Below are 23,774 nucleotides of genomic sequence, written 5' to 3'. Positions count from 1 at the left end.
GAAGCAGGCTCTATGCACCAGGAGCCCGACGTGGGATTTGATCCCAGGTCTCCAGGGTCGCGCCCTGGGCCAAAGGCAAGCGCTAAACCGCTTCGCCACCCAGGGATCCCTCATTAAAATTATTTAAAATGTATAGTTATAAAGCCAATAGAGGACATAAAATAGAATACTAAAAATTATTAAGTTAACCCCAAATAAAAATAAAATGGAGCAACAGGTAAAAACAATAACAAAAACTAGAAGAGACAAATAGAAATTGATGACTTGGGATCCCTGAGTGGCGCAGCGGTTTGGCGCCTGCCTTTGGCCCAGGGCGCGATCCTGGCGACAGGGGATCGAATCCCACGTCGGGCTCCCGGTGCATGGAGCCTGCTTCTCCCTCTGCCTGTGTCTCTGCCTCTCTCTCTCCTCTCTCTGTGTGTGTGACTATCATAAATAAATAAAAAAAAAATTTTAAAAAAAAGAAAATGGTGACTTAAACATATCAAAAATTATATTCACTGTAAATAGACTAATAACTTTATCTAAAAGACAGACATTGTTAGACTGGATAAAAAAGACTCAATAATACGCAGTCTATAAAATATGTACTTCACATTTAAAGCAACAAATAGGAAGAGAGAAAAGGATAAGAAAAATATATACCATAAAAAGAGTAAGCATAAGTCAGCACAGCTCTATTAACATAAACAAAGCAAAATTCAAGACAAATAGCATTATAAGAGATAAAGAATGCAATTCTTCAGGAAGACAAAATAATTATAAATAGGTGTGCAACTAATAAGAGCATCAAAATTCATGAGGTAAAGTTGACAAAGGTAAAGGGAGAATGAGGCAAATCCACAATTATAGCTGGATATATTAGTAACACTCTCTCACTAATTGATAAATTAAGTATCCAATAAAATCAGTAAGGACATAAAAGAAGAAACTGTCAAAAAAGAAAAGAAAAAAAAGAAAAGAAAAGAAAAGCACTGTTAGCCATCTCGACCTGATTGAAATTTACCAAATACTGCAAGTACGTATGAAATATTTATCAATAGAGGCCATATGTTGTGACATGGAATAAATCTCAGTAAATTTCAAGAGATTGAAATATTATATAATACATTCTCTGAGTGGAATTAAATTAGAAATAATACAAAGAAGATATTTATAATATCCTTTAATATTTGGAGATTAAATAACATACTTTTAAATAACTCCAGTTCAAAGAAGAAATCAGAAGGGAAATTAGAAAATATTTTGAACTATATAATAATGAAAACACAATCAAAATTTCGGGTTCACAGGTAAGGCATATTTAGAGGGTCATTTTCAGTTTTAAATATCTTTATTAGAAAAAAATAAAGGTTTATGATCTGTGATCTAAATTTCAACTTTAAGGAAACTAGAAAAAAGGGGCACCTGGGTAACTCAGTGGTTGAGTATCTGGCTTCAGTTCAAGTCATGATCCCAGAATCCTGGGATTGAGTCCCACATCAGCCTCCCCACAGGGAGCCTGCCTCTCCTTCTGCCTATGTCTCTGCCTCTCTCTCATGAATAAATAAATAAAATCTTAAAAAAAAGAAACTAGAAAAAGAATAAGTTAAACACAAATTAAGAAAAAAGAATAAAGAATGGTGAAGGAACAATTAAGTAAGCAACAAAGAAAATTAACAAAATCAAAAGCTGGTTCTTTCAAATTATAAATTAATTTATTAATAAACCCTTAGCCAGACTAATCAAAAGAAAAAGAGGAAGGAAGGAAGGAAGGAAGGAAGGAAGGAAGGAAGGAAGGAAGGAAGGAAGGATAGAAATGAAAGCAGGGATAATATTACAGATCTTACAGACATTAGAAAGATATTAAATGAGGGGTGCCTGGGGGGCTTAGTCTGTCTTTAGCTCAGGCCATGATCCCAGGACCCTGGAATCTAGCCCCACAACAGGCTCCCTGCTCAGTGGGGAGCTTGCTTCTCCCTCTGACTGCTGCTCCCCCTACTTGTGCTCTCCCTCTGTCAAACAAGTAAATAAAATCTTTAAAAAAGCATATTAAAAGAATATTATTAATGACTCTGTGTGTCAATATTAAAACTTAAATCAATAAATCCTTTACAAAACACAAATTATCAAAACTGACTTAAGAAGGAAGAGAAAATCTAAGTAGCTTTGCACCTACTGAAGAAATCAAAGCATCAATAAACAAACAAAAACTTTCCACAAATAAACTTCAAGTCCAGATAATATCAATGGTTAATACAAACTTTTGAGAGAGCAATAATGCCATTCAGAAAACAGAAGAGGCAACAATATTTTCTAAGATGTAGCCAGCACAATCCGAACATCAAAACCTAATGAAAACATTGTCAAAAATTACAGACAATATCATTCATAAATACAGATGCAAAAATCCTCAAAAATTTTAAAATAAATCCAGCAATATATAAGATGAATAATACATCATGACTAACTGGGTCTTATCTCTTGTAGCAAGACTGGTTCAATATTTGAAAATAAATTCATTTAATTCACCACATTAACACAATAATGAAGAAAATCATCATCATCTCAATAGATACAGAAAAAGCATGTGACAAAATTCAATACCAACGTACAATAAAAAAATCTCAGCAAACTAGGAAAGAAGGGAAAGTCCTCAATCTCTTAAAGAACACCTATAAAAACTCATAGCTAATATCATACTTAATGGTGAAAAAAAGATCAACAGGGAGCAAGACATGGAGGAGAGAAAACATGCAACAGAATGTTAATAAGGTGAATACAGGTCAAGAGTATATGGGCAGCCATTGTGCTATTCTTGTAACTTTCCTATAGGTTTAAAGTGTTTCAAGATTACAAAAACAAAAAAAGAAACTAATTCCTGTCTCACAGTAAAATTCCCAAGTCAAGTTCTGGTTTTCCTCATGGGATCATTTTAGAATGCTCTTTCACCTGGCTACCCTTTGCAGTCATCACTGTAGATTACTGCAAACGAGATCATTCATCACTATTTTTCTGAAAAAATAAAATCTACTACTAATCTATTCTACTGGAATCAGAACTCTAGAACTTATCTTTTAGCTTAACGTGTCTTGCTTAGCCAACTTCAACTGTTTCCCATTTGCTGACTTACATCTCTCCCCAGATACATGTGCCAATACCCACTGCCATCTCTATCTGTTCACTCACACTATGCTCCTTACCTTGAATGTCCCTCTCTCTTATTCCAGCTCACTCTTGGTCCACCTGCTGTCTGGGCTTCCCTCAAACTTCTCATCTTCTACAGAATGTCCAATATTGATCCTGCCCTTCTCTGACTCACCTAGCTTTGGAGGCCTTGCTGCACAAGTTTAATACTGAATCAAATTCTCTCGTGTTATTCTGAGTCTCATATGTGAAGCATCTCCCAATAACAGGTTTCCTTCCAGTTAAACAGATCTCTTATTTTTATGATGCATTTAAATGACTTTGCAGAAAAAAATCATTTATAAATATATCTATAAATGCCAAACATCATTCCAAATTCTTTTCTAATTTTGATTAGTGTAAATGCATATTTTAACATCATTGTATACTGGGCTTTTTGTTTAATATTATTTATATTCACATTTCTGTATATCAATATGTTCTAAATACTGGTCATTTTAATAGTGGTGTAGCACTCTCTTAGGTTAACAAAATTTGCTTAGGCATTCATTTATTCTAATGAGATTAAGTAGCATTGAACAAGGGAATTTAGCTTTATTTTCTCTACCCTCTTCCCCCACCACAGGACTAGTGTAATGTTCCACATACTGTAAGAGTTCAATAACTCTTTCATGATTGACTATGCCTTTGGCCGTATAAAATTCAATGACTACGAATGCTAAAATTATTTGCCCTGCAATTTCTTTAATAAGGGTGTTTCATCCAACTCCATTCTGTCTATACATGGTTTCTGACCAATCTCTCTCATCTCTGACTACTCCTTACTTGCTGTAAACTTTGTCTCATACTCCCAGCTTTAATACCACTCCTATACCAGCTCCAAATGACTAAACCAATCCTTTTGTACCATTCTCCCTTCCTTCCACGGTCCAGTTTCCTCCATGGAATTCATCCTAATTAAAGAGATAAAAGTATCAAATCTCAGATTATCCATTTCAGGTAAAGAAGAGGTCATGGGGAGGTATTTTTCTCCTTGATCTTAGCTCATTAGAATAAATTTAGAAGATGAGATTTCAGTAACACCTGTTGATCTTCTAACTTCTAATCTAGTGTTCTTGTACTCCACAGCTAAAGGCACAATGTGAAAATCCTCAGAGCAAAATTACCTCTAACCACTATTTTAAAATAAAACATTTTGTCTCCCTTTTCAAAATTCAAAGCATGATATATCATTTTAGCTTTAATTATATATCAATTTCACAAGGAAAGTTATTTTGTTTACACTTAGAAGCTGTCTGAAATATTCTTTCTGGCTTGCACTAGAATTGTAAACTCACATAACCTCTATTTCTGCCTTAAGATCTTCCTCAGTCATATGATGAAAAATTCTAAAATCATATAATTTTTAGTGAAAACAAACTGCTACTCTCTCATCAACAATCAGAAAACTCCATAATTCTATAAATCTATAAGCCAAAGCCTCATGTAAAGCCATTCTCTTATTACATGAAAGTGGATGTTCAAGCCAATTCAAAATTTATCTATATAAGTACCCAATATGTGCCATCAGGCCTTCACATCCTCTTTACCCTTAGGGACTACATTTCCCTAATTTATTAAGATAATTTGGTAGCTCTGCATTTTTCCTTCAAACACCAGATCACTGAGATGTTTGTTATACTCATCCCCCAAATGTGTTAATTGCAAAATGACCCAATCTGGATTCAGAATTAAACATACCTTCTCATCAAACTGGTTACCTTATTCCCTTTTTCCCTGATATGGAGATCCAGGCTTGGGGAGGCTAATGCCAACAACTGCCTAACACAGCTCACATTTTTATGTAGCAACAGCAGCAAAAGTCAGAGAAAAGCAAAGGAGACAGTTTAATGCCCCAACCCCAATAAAAACCATGTATACTCTGGGAACATAATTTTGAGGTAAAAAGAAATAGCTATATAGAAGCCCTTGGATGTCCTCTTCCTGAGAGAGAGTTTTTCTCCCACCCATCCTATTGAAAATTAGTTTTAGGTACATATATCCTCTACTACACATTTCTGCTATTAGCCTTTGTCAAGATATTAGCCAATTCCCTGCCATAAAGAATGGCACCTTTAAGTAAACCTATTTTTAATAGACTTTCTAAATAACCTTATCTAGTTTTAAATTTAGAGAATGACAATGGTAAAGGACCTCATGAGTACTCTGTGAAAATGACAAGCTCACATTTGGCCAATCAGCTACAGTCCTTAAAATTAGATGCTATGCATTTTAGGATGTTCTAATGCAATCTCAGAGCCATTTTTGCTGTTTTTCTATGCAGGACTGCTAGTCAGACCTGCCCAGTATGAATGGGTATTACCTAGAAACAAACTATGCTGCAGCTTTAAAAAAATGTGTATTACCAGAAACTAGAAGGTTCATTTAATATGTGCCCAAACTAAAGTTTTAAAGAAGTTAAGTCTTTTATTCTTTTTCTTGATTGACAAGCACAGAAGAAGCTTCTATCCCTTGGTCCTGTGTCTTGTATGTAAAAGAAGCCTTTGGCATTAGTAGTTATAGAGATCTTAGCTAAAGAGATCCCTGCCTATAATAAACTGCACAAAAATCATTATAACTGCCTTCACATCTCACACTAAACAGTTATAAATGTTAGTGAGTAAAGGGCACAATCATTCATTTTTCACTTGGGGAAGGGAAGTAGGGGAATAAAATAAAAGTTCTGAGTTCCATTTGTGATTCCAAGAAAAACAATGATGCAAGCCTAAATCCAGAACTCCTTAATTGGTAACGGCAAAAGACCTCACAGATTTCATGAAACAGAATTCTGTACTACAAATTTGCCAAAGCAGTCTTTAATGTTCTTCAAAAGATAAGGTCAACTCAAATAAAACCATCATAATGAGAGTGCAAATAATTCTATTTTTTTTTACATAAAATAATATTAACATGAGTATAGGGGCTGGGAAGAGGGTTATGATAGAAGTACCTAAATAGAAAAGAAGAGTGAAAAGAACTGCTCCAAAGTACCCCCATTCTCATCACCTATGGGTGAATTAGGATGTCTTTTATTTATACAATACTTGATTTTTGTTTCTGTATTTTGAAATAAACACCATGAACAGAGACATGTACAAACCAACAACATCAACACATTACTCTTTCCTGCCCACTCCATATACACCATAAATAAAAGGAAGAAGGCATCAGAAAAAGACTAACTGCAATCAAACCATCTCCACTGTCCAGATCTGTAAGAAAAGTTCATTCCAATATTATAATTGCTATTATTGTCCTAGGAGGTTGCTAGGGGTAAACAGATGGCGGAGAAGAGATTGAAACTAACAAATACATTCATTCTAAGGGGAATAGCTTTTGAGGTAATGCTTCTTCCCAAAAAAGCTCACTGCAAACATGGTACTACTTGGCCACACCAAGAAAATAAAGCTAAGAACCCCTCATAAGCCACAAATGGCCTCACACTTGATAAGAATAAAGGAGCAAAGCATTAAAAAGTTGATCTTTAAAGGACACCTGTGCACCAATGATAACTTCCTCTATGTATACATATTTTTAACACCCTCTCTCCTCATAAATAATAAGCAAGCCAAGGAAAGAAGACAGATACATGCATACATAGCAACTTGTTTTTGTTTCTTAGTTTGGATTTTACCCGAATTAAACTACCATAACATAAACATCTTTTTAAACTCTTGATCCCTTTTTTTCCATTCAAACTCTACTGCAGACATGATGACATAACCAAGTGAGGAAAATGAGATCTGGTCCAACAGGTTACATTTGCTATCTCCAAGCATTTTATTTCAGCAATTATCAATCTGAATCAAGACTTAAAGTAAAAATGTAAACTTCAAAAGTGAGGCAAGGAAAGGCAGCCACATAAAATATGTTAAGTTGGAGATATTATAGGCAAAATGTTACAAACACAGCTGATAAAGAGTCGCAATATATATACATAAGTCTTAAGGGTAGAAAAAAAACAATATATTGTCCTACCCTTACCATTCCAGAATCCTTTGGACTTCAGCAGTGTTGTTCTGTTTTACAACCTGTGACCCATTTTTGTGAAAGACTTATTTCTATGTTATCAATTGAAGAACAATACTATTCTTTAGTTATTTCAATTAGCAAGTATTCTCACCTCAGAAAACAAACATTAACCAAACTCCAAGCACTAACCAGCATTTATTGCATTGAAAAATAGGCATGCACTTTATTGCCTGAGTTTTATACTTAATGGGAAAGTAAAAAGCATACATTTAATTCTAGGAAATGATGTAATTAGAAGCTAGCAGAAAGCCCTATGGTAGTCTTTTGTTTCCATGCAATAATACATTCTCCAGTGTTTTACTGGAATGATCGTAGACAGAAAATCAATTATTAAAATCTTATGCATGGTTTGTAATTATAGCTAGACTATATAATCAAAACTGAAAGACATATATATTCAAGTGTTATTAAACAATGTTTAAGCTTTGATTGGGATACCTACTGGCTACAGCTAATCTTTCAGTACAATCATGGCTGCCTGCCAGGCCACCATGTTCTAGGAATAGATATTTCTCCTCAAGAAATTCCTCTTCAGGCAATTAGCTAATACTTCTGAATTTGGAGGCTTTCAGCCTCTGCCTGTTAGAGATTTGGTACAAATGTGAACATGTACCAAAAAAGTGTACCAAAAAATAAAGCTCACTAATACTTGTCAAAAGTTTTAATTTAAACAGCAATGCTGCACACTCAATTGAGAGGCAAAGGATATATATTTTTAAAGGTTTCCTATCTTTTCATTTGCAAATGTTTGCTCCCAGGTGTAAAGTCACTAGCAAATGTAACTAACCCTAAGTAGGCCCTTAACATTTCATTATCCACTGAAAGTATACTGCAATTGAAATTGAACAAAATCCCACCAGTTCCCCAACAATTTCCCAGGGGTAGGCTAAAATCTCATTCTTATCTTGGTTACTTTCCAACATAGCTGGAATTCAAGTACTTCTGTTTAAAGATATTCATAGTTAAGGGCACAAATGCTCTCTGGATGCTCACAAAAACTACATATTTTGATCAAGTAGAATTTGCCAGCAACTTACCAGAATTTCTCTTTGACACCATCCTTAAATTTTTGCTGACTACAGAACAGATCACAAGGGCTAAAAGAAATGGTGGCTTCATTGTTCACTTTCCTTGGCAGCTGAAAAGTCAAAAAAGAATATGAAGTTGAATCACAGATCTTGGCCTCAACAAAATAGGAGCTAAAATTTCACATACCTCAAAGACACATTACAGAAACAATGACATTCTGGTGACGTCTGGCTTTCTTTTTACGTAAATGAAAGAAAACATGAAAGTGCACAGTTCAATCATGCCCTCAGTCACAAAAAAACACCTTTTACAACTACTTAATCTTTTTTTTTAAGATTTTATCTATTTATTCATGAGAGGCACAGAGAGAAAGAGAGAGGCACAGGCACAGGCAGAGGGAGAAGCAGGCTCCATGCAGGGAGCCCGATGTGGGACCTGATCCTGGATCAGGCCCTGGGCTGAAGACGGCGTTAAACTGCCGAGACACCTGGGCTGCCGCCAACTATCTAATCTTAAAGTCTAACTCTGCCATTCTTTAGCTCATCTCCTTGCTGTTTTTTTATTTATGTCACAAGAAGAGTTTTTACTGAATTTTGACACTGATGTTTTAAAATTAACAACACTGGGGGGAGGGGGAAGATGGCGGAAGAGTAGGGTCCCCAAGTCACCTGTCCCCATCAAATTACCTAGATAACTTTCAAATCATCTTGAAAACCTACGAATTCGGCTTGAGATTTAAAGAGAGAGGGATCCCTGGGTGGCGCAGCGGTTTGGCGCCTGCCTTTGGCCCAGGGCGCGATCCTGGAGACCCAGGATCGAATCCCACGTCGGGCTCCCGGTGCATGGAGCCTGCTTCACCCTCTGCCTGTGTCTCTGCCTCTCTCTCTATCTCTCTGTGACTATCATAAATAAAAAAAAATTTCTAAAAAAAAAAATAAATAAATAAAGAGAGAACCGTTGGAATGCTACAGTGAGAAGAGTTCGCGCTTCTATCAAGGTAGGAAGACGGGAAAAAAGAAATAAAGAAACAAAAGGCATCCAAGGGGGAGGGGCCCCGTGAGGAGCCGGGCTGAGGCCGGGGCGAGTGTCCCCAGGACGGGAGAGCCCCGTCCCGGAGGAGCAGGAGCTGCACCAATCTTCCCGGGAGGAAAGGGGCCCGCAGGGAGTTGGAGCAGGACCCAGGAGAGCGGGGATGCCCTCAGGCTCCCTAGGACACTAACAGAGGACCAGAGCACCAGGGGAGAGCACGCCAAACCCTGGCGGCCAAGCTCCCTAAAGAGCTGCAGCACATGCCCAGCTGGACCCCAGAGCAGCTCCGAGGCGGCTCAGGCAGAGGCTCCCTGCAGAGGAAGCTGCATGACCCAGGAGCACGATTCCAGCAGCACAGGCCCAGGAGCTCCCCCCGGGACAGGCAGAGGCCAGGAGGGCACAGGACAGCAAGGACGCTACTGCCATTGGGCGGCCCCAAGCTGTGGAGATCAGGGGCCCCCGCCAGCCCCCCGGAGCATCCAGGCCACTGCAGACTGAGACCTCCCTAGTTACAGCAGGAACTGACTCCAGGGCTCCAGAGCTGGCCGCTGACACTGTTGTTGTTCCTCCTGGGGCCTCATAGGATAAACAACTCACACTGAGCCTCACAGTGGCCTCACAGGATAAACAGGATAAACAATGCCCACTGAGCCCTGCACCAGGCAGGGGGCTGAGCAGCTCCCCCAAGTGCTGACACCTGAGAACCAGCACAGCAGGCCCCTCCCCCAGAAGACCAGCTAGAAAGACAGGGGAAAAGCAAGTATTGACCAAGCAGCACTGGAAAGCTCCAGAGTAAGTGTAGGTATTTACACTATACAAAATCAGAGGATACTCCCCCTAGTTTTTTTTTTGTTTTCTGTTTGCTCCCCCCCTTTATTTCATTTCTTGTCTTTTTTTTCCTACCTCTTTTTTCCTTTTTTCTTTTCTTCTTTCTCTTCTCTCTTTTTCTGCTTTTCCCAATACAACTTGTTTTTGGCCACTCTGCACTGAGCAAAATGACTGGAAGGAAAAACTCACCTCAAAAGAAAGAATCAGAAACAGTCCTGTCTCCCACAGAGTTACAAAATGTGGATTACAATTCAATGTCAGAAAGCCAATTCAGAAGCACTATTATAAAGTTACTGATGGCTCTAGAAAAAAGCATACAGGACTCAAGAGACTACATGACTGCAGAATTTAGATCTAATCAGGCAGAAATTAAAAATCAATTGAATGAGATGCAATCCAAACTAGAGGTCCTAACGACGAGGGTTAACGAGGTATAAGAATGAGTGAGTGACACAGAAGACAAGTTGATGGCAAAGAGGGAAACTGAGGAAAAAAGAGACAAACAATTAAAAGATCATGAGGATAGATGAAGGGAAATAAATGAGAGCCAGAGGAAGAAAAATTTACCTTTAATTGGGCTTCCAAAGGGCACCGAAAGGGACAGAGGTCCAGAATATGTATTTGAACAAATCATGGCTGAAAACTTTCCTCATCTGGAAAGGGAAACAGGCATTCAGATCCAGGAAAAGGAGAGATCCCCCCCTAAAATCAATAAGAACCGCTCAACACCTTGACATTTAATAGTGAAGCTTGCAAATTCCAAGGATAAAGAGAGGATCCTTAAAGCAGAAAGAGACAAGAAAGCTCTAACTTTTATGGGGAGAAATATGAGATTAACAGCAGACCTCTCCACAGAGACCTGGCAGGCCAGAAGGGGCTGTCAGGATATATTCAGGGTCCTAAATGAGAAGAACATGCAGCCAATAATAATTTACCCAGCAAGGCTGTCATTCAGAATAGAAGGAGAGATGAAGAGCTTCCAAGATAGGCAGTAACGGAAAGAATGTGTGACCACCAAACTAGCTCTGCAAGAAATATTAAGGGGGACCCTGTGAAAGAAAGAGGAAGTCCAAGGAAACAATCCACAAAAACAGGGACTGAATAGGTATCATGATGACACTAAACTCATATTTGTCAATAGTTAACTCTGAACGTGAATGGGCTTAATGACCCCATCAAAAGGCGCAGGGTTTCAGACTGGATAAAAGCAAGACCCATCTATTTGCTGTCTACAAGAGACTCATTTTAGACATAAGAACACCTGCAGCCTGCAAATAAGAGGTTGGAGAACCATTTACCATTCAAATGGTCCTCAAAAGAATGCAGGGGTAGTCATCCTTATATCAGATAAACTAAAGTTTATCCCAAAGACTGTCATGAGAGGTGAAGAGGGACACTATATCATACTTAAAGGATCTATCCAACAAGAATCATCAATATATATGCCTCGATGTGGGAGCTGCCAAATATATCAATCAATTAATAACTAAAGTTAAGACATACTGAGATAATACTACACTTATACTTGGCGACTTCAATGTAGTGCTTTCTACAGTTGATAGGTTTTCTAAGCACAACATCGCCAAAGAAACAAGAGCTCTAAAAGATACACTGGGCCAGTGGGATTTCACAGATATTTACAGAATTTTACATACAAATGCAACTGAATATACATTCTTCTCAAGTGCACATGGAATGTTCTCCAGAATAGACCACATACTGGGTCACAAATCAGGTCTTAAACAATACCAAAGATGGGGATCATCTCCTGTGTATTCTCAGACCATAATGCTTTGAAATTAGAACTAAATCACAAGAAGACGTTTGGAAGGACTTCAAACACATGGAGGTTAAAGACCATCCTGCTAAAAGACGAAATGGTCAACCAGGAAATTAGAGAAGAATTAAAAAGATTCATGTAAACTAATGAGAATGAAGATACAAACATTCAAAATCTTTGGGATACAGGAAATCAGTCCTCAGGGGGAAATACATGGCAATACAAGCATCCCTCCAAAAACTGGAAAGAACTCAAACACAAAAGCTAACATTGCACCTAAAGGAACTAGGCAAAAAAAAAAAAAGCAAATAGATCCTACACCCAGCAAAAGACAAGAGTTAATAAAGATTCGAGCAGAACTCAATGAAATAGAGACCAGAAGAACTGTGGAACAGATCAACAAAACCAGGAGTTGGTTCTTTGAAAGAATTAAGAAGATAGATAAACCATTAGCCAGCCTTATTAAAAAGAAGAGAGAGAAGACTCAAATTAATAAAATCATAAATGAGAAAGGAGAGATCACTACCAACACCAAGGAAATAGAAACAATTTTAAAAACATATTATAAGCAGCTATACGCCAATATATTTGGCAATCTAGAAGCAATGGACACATTTCTGGAAAGCCACAAACTACCAAAACTGGAACAGGAAGAAATAGAAAACCTGAACAGGTCGATAATCAGGGAGGAAATTGAAGGAGTCCTCAGAAACCTCCCAAGTCACAAAAGTCCAGGGCCAGATGGCTTCCCAGGGGAATTCTATCAGACGTTTAAAGAAGAAACCATACCTATTCTACTAAAGCTGTTCGGAAAGATAGAAGGAGATGGAATACTTCGAAATTCATTCTATGAGGCCAGCATCACCTTAATTCCAAAACCAGACAAAGACCCCACCGAAAAGGAGGATTATACACAAATGTCCCTGATGTACATGGATGCAAAAATTCTCAACAAGATACTAGCCAAAAGGATACAATACATTAAGAAGATTATTCACCATGACCAAGTAGGATTTATCCCCGGGATGCAAGGCTAGTTCAACACTTGCAAAACAATCAATGTGATTCATCATATCAGCAAGAGAAAAACCAAGAACCATATGATCCTCTCAATAGATGCAGAGAAAGCATTTGACAAAAGACAGCATCCATTCCCGATCAAAACTCTATAGAGTGTAAGGATAGAGGAAACATTCCTCAGCATCTTAAAAGCCATCTACGAAAAGCCCACAGTAAATATCATTCTTAATGGGGAAGCACTGGGAGCCTTTCCCCTAAGATCAGCAACATGACAGGGATGTCCACTCTCACCACTGCTATTCAACATAGTACTAGAAGTCTTAGCCTCAGCAACCAGGCAACAACAAGAAATAAAAGGCATTCAAATTGGCAAAGAAGAAGTCAAACTCTCCGTCTTTGCAGATGACATGATACTGTACTTAGAAAACCCAAAAGACTCCACCCCGAGATTGCTAGAACCCATACAGCAATTTGGCAGTGTGGCAGGACACAAAATCAATGCCCAGAAGTCAGTGGCATTTGTATACACTAACAAAGAGACTGAAGAAAAAGAAATTAAGGAGTCAATCCCATTTACAATTGCACACAAAAGCATAAGATACCTAGGAATAAACCTCACAAAAGAGGTAAAGGATCTATACCCTAAAAACTACAGAACACTTCTGAAAGAAATTGAGGAAGACACAAAGAGATGGAAACATATTCCATGATCTTGGATTGGAAGAATTAATATTGTGAAAATGTCAATGTTACCCAGGGCAATTTACACGTTTAATGCACTCCTTATCAAAATACTATGGACTTTCTTCAGAGAGAACAAATTATTTTATGATTTGTGTGGAATCAGAAAATACCCCGAATAGCCGGGGGAACATTAAAAAAGAAAACCATACCTGGGAGCATCAAAATACCAGATTTCAGGTTGTACTACAAAGCCATATTCATCAAGACAATGTGATACTGGCACAAAAACAGACACATAGATCAATGGAACAGAATAGAGAATCTGGAACTGGACCCTCAACTTTATGGTCAACTAATATTCGACCAAGGAGGAAAGACTATCCACTGGAGAAAAGACAATCTCTTCAATAAATGGTTCTGGGAAAATTGCACATCCACATGCAGAAGAACGAAACTAGACCACTCTCTTGCACCATACACAAAGATAAACTCAAAATGGATGAAAGATCTAAATGAGAGACAAGATTCCATCAAAATCCTAGAGGAGAACACAGGCAACACCCTTTTTGAACTTGGCCACAGTAACTTCTTGTAAGATACGTCCATGAAGGCAAGAGAAACAAAAGCAAAAAGGAACTATTAGGACTTCATCAAGATAAGAAGCTCTTGCACAACCAAAGAAACAGTCATCAAAACTCAAAGACAACCTACAGAATGGGAGAAGATATTTGCAAATGACATATCAGATAAAGGGCTAGTATCCAAGATCTATAAAGAACTTATTCAACTCAACAGCAAAGAAACAAACAATCCAATCATGAAATGGGCAAAAGACATGAACAGAAATCTCACAGAGGAAGACACAGACATGGCCAACAAGCACATGAGAAAATGCTCTGCATCCCTTGCCATCAGGGAAATACAAATCAAAACCACAATGAGATACCACCTCACACCAGTTGAATGGGGAATATTAACAAGGCAGGAAACCACCAATGTTGGAGAGGATGTGGAGAAAGGGGAACCCTCTTGCACTGTTGGTGGGAATGTAAACTGGTGCAGCCACTCTGGAAAACTGTGTGGAGGTTCCTCAAAGAGTTAAAAATTGATCTGCCCTATGACCCAGCAATTGCAGTGCTGGGGATTTACCCCAAAGATACTGATTCAGTGAAACCCCGGGACACCTGCTACCTGATGTTTCTAGCAGCAATGTCCACAATAGCCAAACTGTGGATGGAGCCTCCGTATTCATCAAAAGATGAATGGATAAAGAAGATGTGTTTTATGTATACAATGGAATATTACTCAGCCATTAGAAATGACAAATACCCACCATTTGCTTGGACGTGGATGGAAGTGGAGGGTATTATGCTGAGTGAAATAAGTCAATTGGGGAAGGACAAACATTATATCATCTCATTCATTTGGGGAATATAAATAATAGTGAAAGGGAATAAAGGGGAAAGGAGAAAAAAATGAGTGGGAAATATCAGAAAGGGAGATAGAACATGAGAGACTCCTAACTCTGGGAAACGAACTAGCAGTGGTAGAAAGGGTGGTGGGCAGGGTGTGGGCATTACTGGGTGACGGGCACTGAGGGGAGCATTTGATGGGATGAGCAGTGAGTGTTATTCTATATATTGGCAAATTGAACACCAATAAAAAATAAATTTATAAAAAAATAAATAAGAAATAAAATTAACAACACTGGAGCACCCTGGGTTGCTCAGTGGTTTAGCGCCGCCTTCAGTCCAGGGCATGATCCTGGAGATCCGGGATAGAGTTCCACAGCAGGCACCCTGCATGTAGCCTGCTTCTCCCTCTGCCTGCCCCCCCTCCTCTCATGAATAAATAAATAGAATTTTACAAAAGAAAAGAAAAGAAAAGAAAAGAAAAGAAAAAAAGAGAAAGAAAAGAGAAGAGAAGAGAAGAAAAGAAAAGAAAATTAACAATACTGAACGTCAAACCTTTGGAATGAAACTGTTCCAAAGCCAAAAATAACTGTAAAATTTTTGAATTGGACTGAGATATCTTTAAGGCCCCCTGACTCACAAGAGGGAAAGGGATTGAATAAAATCCCATCAGTAGGCATTTGAGAGAAAAACAAAACCCTTTTTACTGTTTATTCTCATTGAGTTAAGACTTTTCAGTAAATTGAGTACCCATATATAGATGCATCTGGGATCCTCTAACAATCAGAATATATGCACCACAGAGGTACATTGGGCTTATCATAAACCCAAGACATAAAAAAATGGCAAAAGAGACAATGAAGATGAAAGCATAATGATCCCCAAAATAATGGGTAAAAGCAAATCTGAGTGGAAACGCAAGAAAAGTCTCTGGATATCATTTTTTAAAATATGTTATTTATTTATTTATTTATTTGACAGAGAGCACATAAGCAAGGGGAACAGGAGTAGAAGCAGGAGGGAGAGAATCAGACTTACCACAGAGCAGGGAGCCTGATGTGGGGCTGCAACCCAGGACTCTGGGATCATGACCTGAGCTGAAAGCAGACGTTTAACCAACTGAGCCACCCAGGAGCCCCTGGATATCATTTTAAAGATCCAGAATCCCAAATAAAGATTTTTTTGAATAATTGGTCTTTACCTAAAAGTCTAGAAGCTTAACCAGAATGTGAGAGTTAACAGGATGATACCAAGTGTTGAGTGAGATCATCTATTCCCAGAATTGACCTCAGAATGATATCTACCTAATATCCTAAATTCAGAAAACTTCCAGAATTTGGGGTCTGAGGCCACCCATTCAGCTGTCCAATGCAGCTAGTCCCCATCATCCCATCCCCACTCCATCAATAAGCAAAGAAGCCTGAGAAAGAGGAGAAGGCCACCCTTTGATAATTATGGCAGGCTTTCCTTTTCCAATTGGCATGCTAGACTTCTCCTATACCACTGGAACAGTGATAATGCACCTTGAGGAAAGATGGTGTATTGGAGATTTCAGGTGACAATAGAAACTGGTATTAATCCCTAACAACACATACTAAATTTCTGGGTCCCAAGAAGCATGGAAGGTGGATTTGGCATATTATAAAAATCCAAGTTGATTGGATAAATAGATGATTGTTGCTAGAGGGTTTGCAACATGCAGCAAGATGAGTACACTTGAGAAGAAAGTAATATGATGCCACTGGCTGAAGTTCTTGAGAGAAAAATTAATCAAATTTTGCAAGGAACTTACAATGCTCAGAGGAGATGCTGGGGGGATCATCTCATCATCAAGCCTGTTATAACAACTACCTATTTATATAGTGCCCATAGACAGCTAGAAGACATAACCAAGGAGAAGACATAGGCAGTCACAAACATGTGTTTTTTCCTTTCCCTATTTCCTAGTCATTTATCTCCCAATGCAACACCAAATGAGAAGACACAGAGAAAAGAGGAGGAAGAAGGAGATATCTGTGAAAGCCCACCATTCACCCTCCAAATTCCCAGCCACTAGTGCTACATGTCTTAGCTGTTTGAATGAAGAGACAATATTTGAATCAGACAGGAGCTTAGAGTAAAGACAAAGGCTTTAAAATCAAAATGAAACTCTGAAAACAGCTGGAAAGTTATAGAATTAGCCTGAAATATTTATCAATGTTGCTATCTCCTCATGGAAAAAGGTAAATACAGTAGGTACAACAAATAGTAATCACTGTGAAAAATAATACTATTTTGTGGTTTATACTTTAATGAGTTAAAACTCTTAGTGAATCAGCTACATTTATTAGCTTGGTTGTTTCTGTCCACTCCTTGACCACTAGAGTATAAACTTCATGAAGATAGTCACTTAGTCATTAACTTGTATCTTCAGCAACTAGTGTAGAACTTGACATGTAATAGATTATCAATAAATATTTCAATGAATAAAAGAAGAATATCAATGTAGATAATATCATATTAGGCTTTCAATAATACAAATAAATGGCAGCTTTCAATGTCATTTTTCAAGTTATCCATTTGTTTGAAATAGAAAACCTATTATCAAATATATAATTATTTAAATCCAAGACGTGTTGTATCTCCTGCTATAGTAGGCACTGCTAGTACCCTACATATCCTCTTGGCCTACTCCAAAAGTCATTTGCAGAAGACTTCTTATATTTCTCTACCAGAGGGGTTTCTCTATCTACAAAAGTAGCTTCAACAGAAGAGAAGGCAGGTTGTTAACACCCCATGAGTTACTGTCAGTCAGTGATGAGAGTTAGTGAATAAACAGTACAACTCGCTCACCCCTTGGTATATTCCCATACAACTGAGTGGGAAACTGCTCATTAACACACACTTTATTTGCTTTTCCTCCCTTCCAGTCTGACTTTCCCATTCCCTTGCAGCACTTTCTGGAGTCACTTCCCAAATTACTTACTTACATCCAAATCCTTGTCTTTGCGTCTGTTTTTGGGAGAACCCAAACCAAGACTCTGAAAAGACTGTTATGGACTCCACATAATCCTTTATTTTACATAAAATTTATTTGTCCAATTTCCAACTCAGAAAATTATGTAGGCTCTGGACTTTCAAAAGATGGTTTATTATTCAAAATTTTCCTAAACCACAGGCACACTCTCGCTGTCCTGTCTTGTCTCTCAATTTAGAACCTATGTTATTCCCAGTGACTTCAATGAGAACATTGGTTCATCTCTGATTTAACGCTTTCTGCTGTATATACTCAGTTACCAACTCAATCTTGCTGATTAGATATTAGAAGTGTGCCATGCTCCTCTTACCTACAACTCATTCTATCCATGATTGCACCTTTCCTACTTCTGTCTCCCTGTCAGTCACACAAACATGAGGGTAAACAACAGATACACTTCTCGTCCAATCATTTTGTTTTTCACTTCCAATACAGTATTCAATAAATGACATGAGATTTTCAATACTTTATTACAAAATAGGCCTTATTTGAGATGACTTTGCCCAACTGTAGGCTAATATAAGTGCTCTGAGTATGTTTAAGGTAGGCTAGGCTAAGCTGTGACATTTGATAGGTTAGGTGTATAAAATGCATTTTCAACTTATGATATTCTCAGCTTATGATGGGTTAATCAATATGTAGCCCCTTTGTAAGTCAAGGAAAATCTGTATTTTATCATAATAATTATTATAATGTATTGAGCATTTGTGTGTGCCAAATACTGCACTAAACTTTTATATGATATTTTATACTATCAATGACTTTAGAGGTGTCATTATCCCCATTTTACTTTCTAAGAAACTGATATATAACTTACTCAAGATCATGACAATAGTAAATTAAGGAAAAGAAGATCTGAATTTAGGTCTATGTGATTACAAAGCCCAAGCTCTTAACCACTACTAAACTATTTTTTGTCCTAGGAGTCAGATGTCTTGGGAGTCATATGCCAAGTTTAAGACTATAAAACATCGTTCTTTGCCTTCAAGAACCTACAACTTCACTGTGGAGATGCATGCATACTAGAGTGCTTAGTCAAGTGCAAGACAGTGAAGAATAACCCATATATGTTAAGTGCTAAGGGAACGTAGATTAAGAGAAGTATTTTGCAGCATGTTCAATAGGTGATTCAGATTTCCTATCAAAAGGGAAAAGCTGCCAAAGGCCAATTCAAACAGTCAAAAAGAGCCAGTGTAATCAATCTCCTAGCAGTGTTCATCTGCAACAGCAATTGGTCTTTTTTAAGGTTTTATTTATTTATTTATGAGAGACACACAGAGAGAGGCAGAGACACAGGCAGAGGGAGAAGAAGGCTCCTTGCAAGGAGCCTGATGTGGGACTCAGTCCTGGACCTGGAGATCATGCCCTGAGGCGAAGGCAGATGCTCAACTGCTGAGCTACCCAGGCATCCACACAATGGCAATCAGTCTTAAACATCATCATTGATCAAGGACTGTCTCAGAACTGTGACCACTGGGCTCCCAACATATGGTTTCACACATCTCTTTAAATGTGTCAGAAGCATCTCCGGTTATGCCCTGAAAATCTTACACTAAAATTCAGGTTTATTACATTACAACTTTTTCCTCTTGGTGATTTTACAACCAACTTACTGTTGTGTGAAGAAAATGTGTAGGAGCATGTATAATACTTTATATGATGGCAATTATGCTGCTACTCAATTATTTCAAAATTACTTTTTTCCCCAAAAAAAGAATCTTCTACCTATTCTGTATACCTATTCTGTATTTATGAATATAAATACAGAAGGGCTCTTACTCCTGAAGTTCATATTCCCCTGGGTCTTTGTGTTTACTGATTTCCTAAGGTTAGGATTTAAAAATCTCAAAAGGCCATATGAGGAATTCTAAAGACTGGAGATGCTGGCACAATGGCTAATGAAGGCATTAATATTCCTCTCCTCAGAGTACCAAATCCTTGATATGAATAGGGCCATATTTTCAAGAGTTTTTAAAAATGTAATTAAACTAAATCTTTTGACAGATAATTGTAATGATAATGTTATGCTCAAATGGTTTTCAAGTCTAGTTTGTAAATTACCTTCTCCACTTTACTCTTTTCCTCCCTTAAAATAGAAAGTATGTCAGGTTCCTGCTTCATGTTAAGTTTTTAAAGTATCTGTATTGCATACTTACTAATTCTAGAAAGCAAAACAAGTTTAATTTATGAATATATTTTGACACAATTAAAAGACCCAACTAGATTTATTAGCTAGGTTGCAGAGAATATACAATTATATCATTTCTTAATTTCTTGCCATCAGAGACAATGTGGTATTTACAGTGTTTTCCAATCATTTGTACTAGCCAGTCATATATATAATCTCCCAACAAATTGGAAATTATGAAGACACAGACACACAGTCTACATGTATATCACAGATGTATTAAAGAGAATTAATTTTTAGACACAGTTTTATAGTCAACACACATTCGTTTTAATTTCTAATACAGTAGCCCCCTCTTAGCCAGAGGGGATATGTTCCAAGTACCAAGTGAATGCCTAAAACCACAGGTGGTGTCAAACCCTATATAAACCATGTTTTTTCCTATATGTACATACATATGATAAAGTCTAATTTATAAATTAGGCACAATTAGAGATTAATAACAGTAATTAATAATAGAACAATTATAAAAATATGCTGTAATAATAGTTAGGTGCATGTGATCTGTTTCTCTCTTAATGTACTGTACCTTCTTCTTGTGATGTATGATGTGAGATGGTAAAAAGCCTATGGGACAAGATGAAGTCAGGTGAATGATGTAGGGGTTGTGACACAGTTTTAGGCTACTACTGACCCTCTGATGCTAGGTTAGAAGGAGGACCATCTGCTTCCAGAATGAGGATCATCTGCTTCTGGACCATAGTTGACTGAGGATAACTGAAACCATACAAAGTAAAATCATAGATGAGAGGGATAATGTATCTTCTAATTCTGCAGTCATCTACAATAAAGCATGATATTCACACAGAGATGGCCTTGAGGTTCTACTAGACTGTCAATCAGAAAACAAATATGCAATAATATAAATGATATTCTACTTAGTAAGAAGGGAAAATTGGTTCTCAATTTGACTCAAAGTTGGAAAAGACCTTAATAGTTATATAATTCAACCACCAACCAATCAAGAAATCCTTTTTATACTGTATCTACACTATCCTCAAGTACTTCCTACCATATGAAAACAACTGTAAGAAGCAGCAGCCCATCTATTATTAGCTCTAATAGTTAGAAATGGATGTAGAAAGAGAGAGACATGGAGACTGAAACCAAAAGAGCCAGAAATACGGAAGTAAGAAAACAGAGACAGCTAAAGATAGAGAGACAGATGGATAGGAAACAGATGGAAAGAGAAAAAATACACACAGAGTAGAAATGTGGAGATAGAGAAAACATACAGAAGCAGAGAGAAAAAGGAAGAAATGGAGATACAAAAAGTTGAAATAATGAGAAAGAGAAAAGAACAAGAGAAAAGAAAAATAACGATGGAGGAAATTCTGAGAGCTAGCAGAAGAGACAAGGAAGGCAAAAAAAAGAAGCAAATATAAAGGGAAAAAATGGTTGTAAGCAACTATAGAGATCCAAGAGCACAGCAAAAAGTCTCTCCAACTAGTCTATTTCCTGTGGTGATTATATAGCCTGCAGTTTTTGGCTTAGTATATAGTCGCCCAAAATAGAGTCTTCATTTCACAGCCTTCCTTGCAACTGCATATAGACAGGTAATTGCATTCTGATTATTAAGATGTAACCAGAAGTGTCATGTGCAAGAAGGATTACTTTTTTTCAGTGTTACTCTAGTCAGCAAACTTAGTAGTAGTGGGTATAAGGTTTTATAAGCTGTTTAGACAAGGAAGTCTATGATCATTACTCATTTTTACGTGGTTTCTAAATCCCTCATTATATCCCTCATTATACTCTTTCTTCTTTCAACAAAAATATTTGTCAAAATTTTTCTCAAAATATAATGTACACTTCCATACACTGTTTTTGAGATTTTAAATTGGTAGAGCACTTTGGAAGGCAAATTGTCAGGACTTAGCAAAATTTAAAGTGCTCAGGATTTCCTTTGCTAGTAATTTATATTACAGATATCTAAATACATATGCATGTATATGAATGTTCAAGGATGGTCAATGAAGTATATGTTATAATAGTCAAAATCAGGGGAAAAAACAAGTACCCCTCCATAGAAGAGTAGTTGAATAAAGTATGGTATATGCGTACTATGGAATACTTTACAGCCATTAAACAGACTGAAGTAGAGTTGTACATTACTATAAGTAGCTCTATAACTTATGGAAAACAAATATGATCCCATGATTAATGGAAAAATCTATGTATGTAAATGTGCATGTATGTATGGAAATTTATAGAAAAAGGTTAATGTAACTCTTGGGAGTAGGAAAAAATCTAATATTGAAGTGTAAATTTCACTCTTTATATAGACATGGTAGTCATTAATTCAGTTATCTAAATATTTAAATCTCTTTGCCTTCAGGCATAGGATAGTATTGCACTTCTTGGCCCCATTATGATTGATGGAGCATGTGATTGATTCTGGCCAATTACTTATGAGCAAAAGTTATTGCTCCCACTTGTATTTTACTTTCAGGCAAGAGCATTTATTTGCAATGTGCCTTCTACAAACTATCTTTCCCTCTGCCACAGTGAGTGGTAATGTTTAAAATAGTGATTGTTCCATCAGTATGGGTAATAGAATGAAAATTTTTAGAGCATATCTCACAGCCAATGTTACATAAGTGAGAAATAAAATTTTGCTGTTATAAGCCGCCATGATTTGGGGATTATGATGATAGGGTAATTTAATTATCTTGATTGATACAATTGAAATATTTAAAATTTACATTGAAATAAATATACTTTATGGGTATATTATTATAAAAATTATTATGATGCCCAGAGCAGCACAAAATATTCTGTATACAGACAATACAAAATGTAACCAGAGTATTATATACCATGATCTAGATTCAATATACTCACTAGAATGTAACCATTTCAAGGACAAGAACTATCATTTATTCTTTTTTGCATTCCCAGCACCATTTCTGACTAGAACACAGTAGGCATATAACACATTCCTCTTAAATGTTTAATTATTTTACCCTAACTTATAATTTTATATTAATCCCTATTAAATATCAATATATTAGTTTTAGTCTAACTAAACCAGTTCAAATCATAAGGCTAGTACTCATTTTTACATTTTTATTGACTCATCTAGCTTTGGGTCACCAAACATTTTATAAGTGTGTTCTTTTTGCCTCCAATTAAGTCAATCATAGGAAATTCTGAATAAGACATAGAACAGAGGTTGCTTGGGTGGCTCAGTGGCTTAAGCTTTTGACTCTTGGTTTTCTCTTAGGCACTCATCTCTTGATCCTGAGTTCAAACTCTGCATCAGACTCTGCACTTAACATGGTGTCTACTTCAGCTTCTCTTTCCCTCTCCCTCCACCCCTCCCACCATTGTCAAATAAATGAATAACATCTTTAGAAAAAAATACATACAACAAAGACCTATAGATGTCACTATACACCTCTCTATATGTTGGCATCGATCATTAATCTGATTGATCAACTGGGTATGAATTCACTTATGTACCAGAATCTAGTTAGCTAGCCCATATTGGGATATCTTGTCATGAGAGATTATTCATTTGATAAACCAGGCTTTCATATAATATATTAAATAACTCTATCAAAAGAAAACAACAGGTTTGTTTAGTCTGAC

At 37.1% G+C, this 23,774-nt stretch overlaps 1 protein-coding gene across 1 annotated transcript in view; it reads right to left on the bottom strand.

Annotated features, from left to right (window-relative positions):
• The window catches only part of IL1RAPL2 (interleukin 1 receptor accessory protein like 2), a 1,296,043-nt gene that overhangs the window by 1,208,588 nt on the left and 63,681 nt on the right, over positions 1-23,774 (bottom strand). The window contains exon 2 of the mRNA XM_072744906.1: positions 8,235-8,335. Within this exon, the coding sequence (XP_072601007.1) occupies positions 8,235-8,316 (82 nt within the window). The 5' untranslated portion in view covers positions 8,317-8,335. The remainder of the gene's footprint in view (positions 1-8,234; positions 8,336-23,774) is intronic.

This window comes from Vulpes vulpes, chromosome X (genome assembly GCF_048418805.1).
Source record: "Vulpes vulpes isolate BD-2025 chromosome X, VulVul3, whole genome shotgun sequence".
Classification (NCBI taxonomy): Eukaryota; Metazoa; Chordata; class Mammalia; order Carnivora; family Canidae; genus Vulpes; species Vulpes vulpes.
The sequence above is the reverse complement of the archived record's forward strand: the minus strand, read 5'-3'. Positions and strand labels throughout refer to the sequence as shown.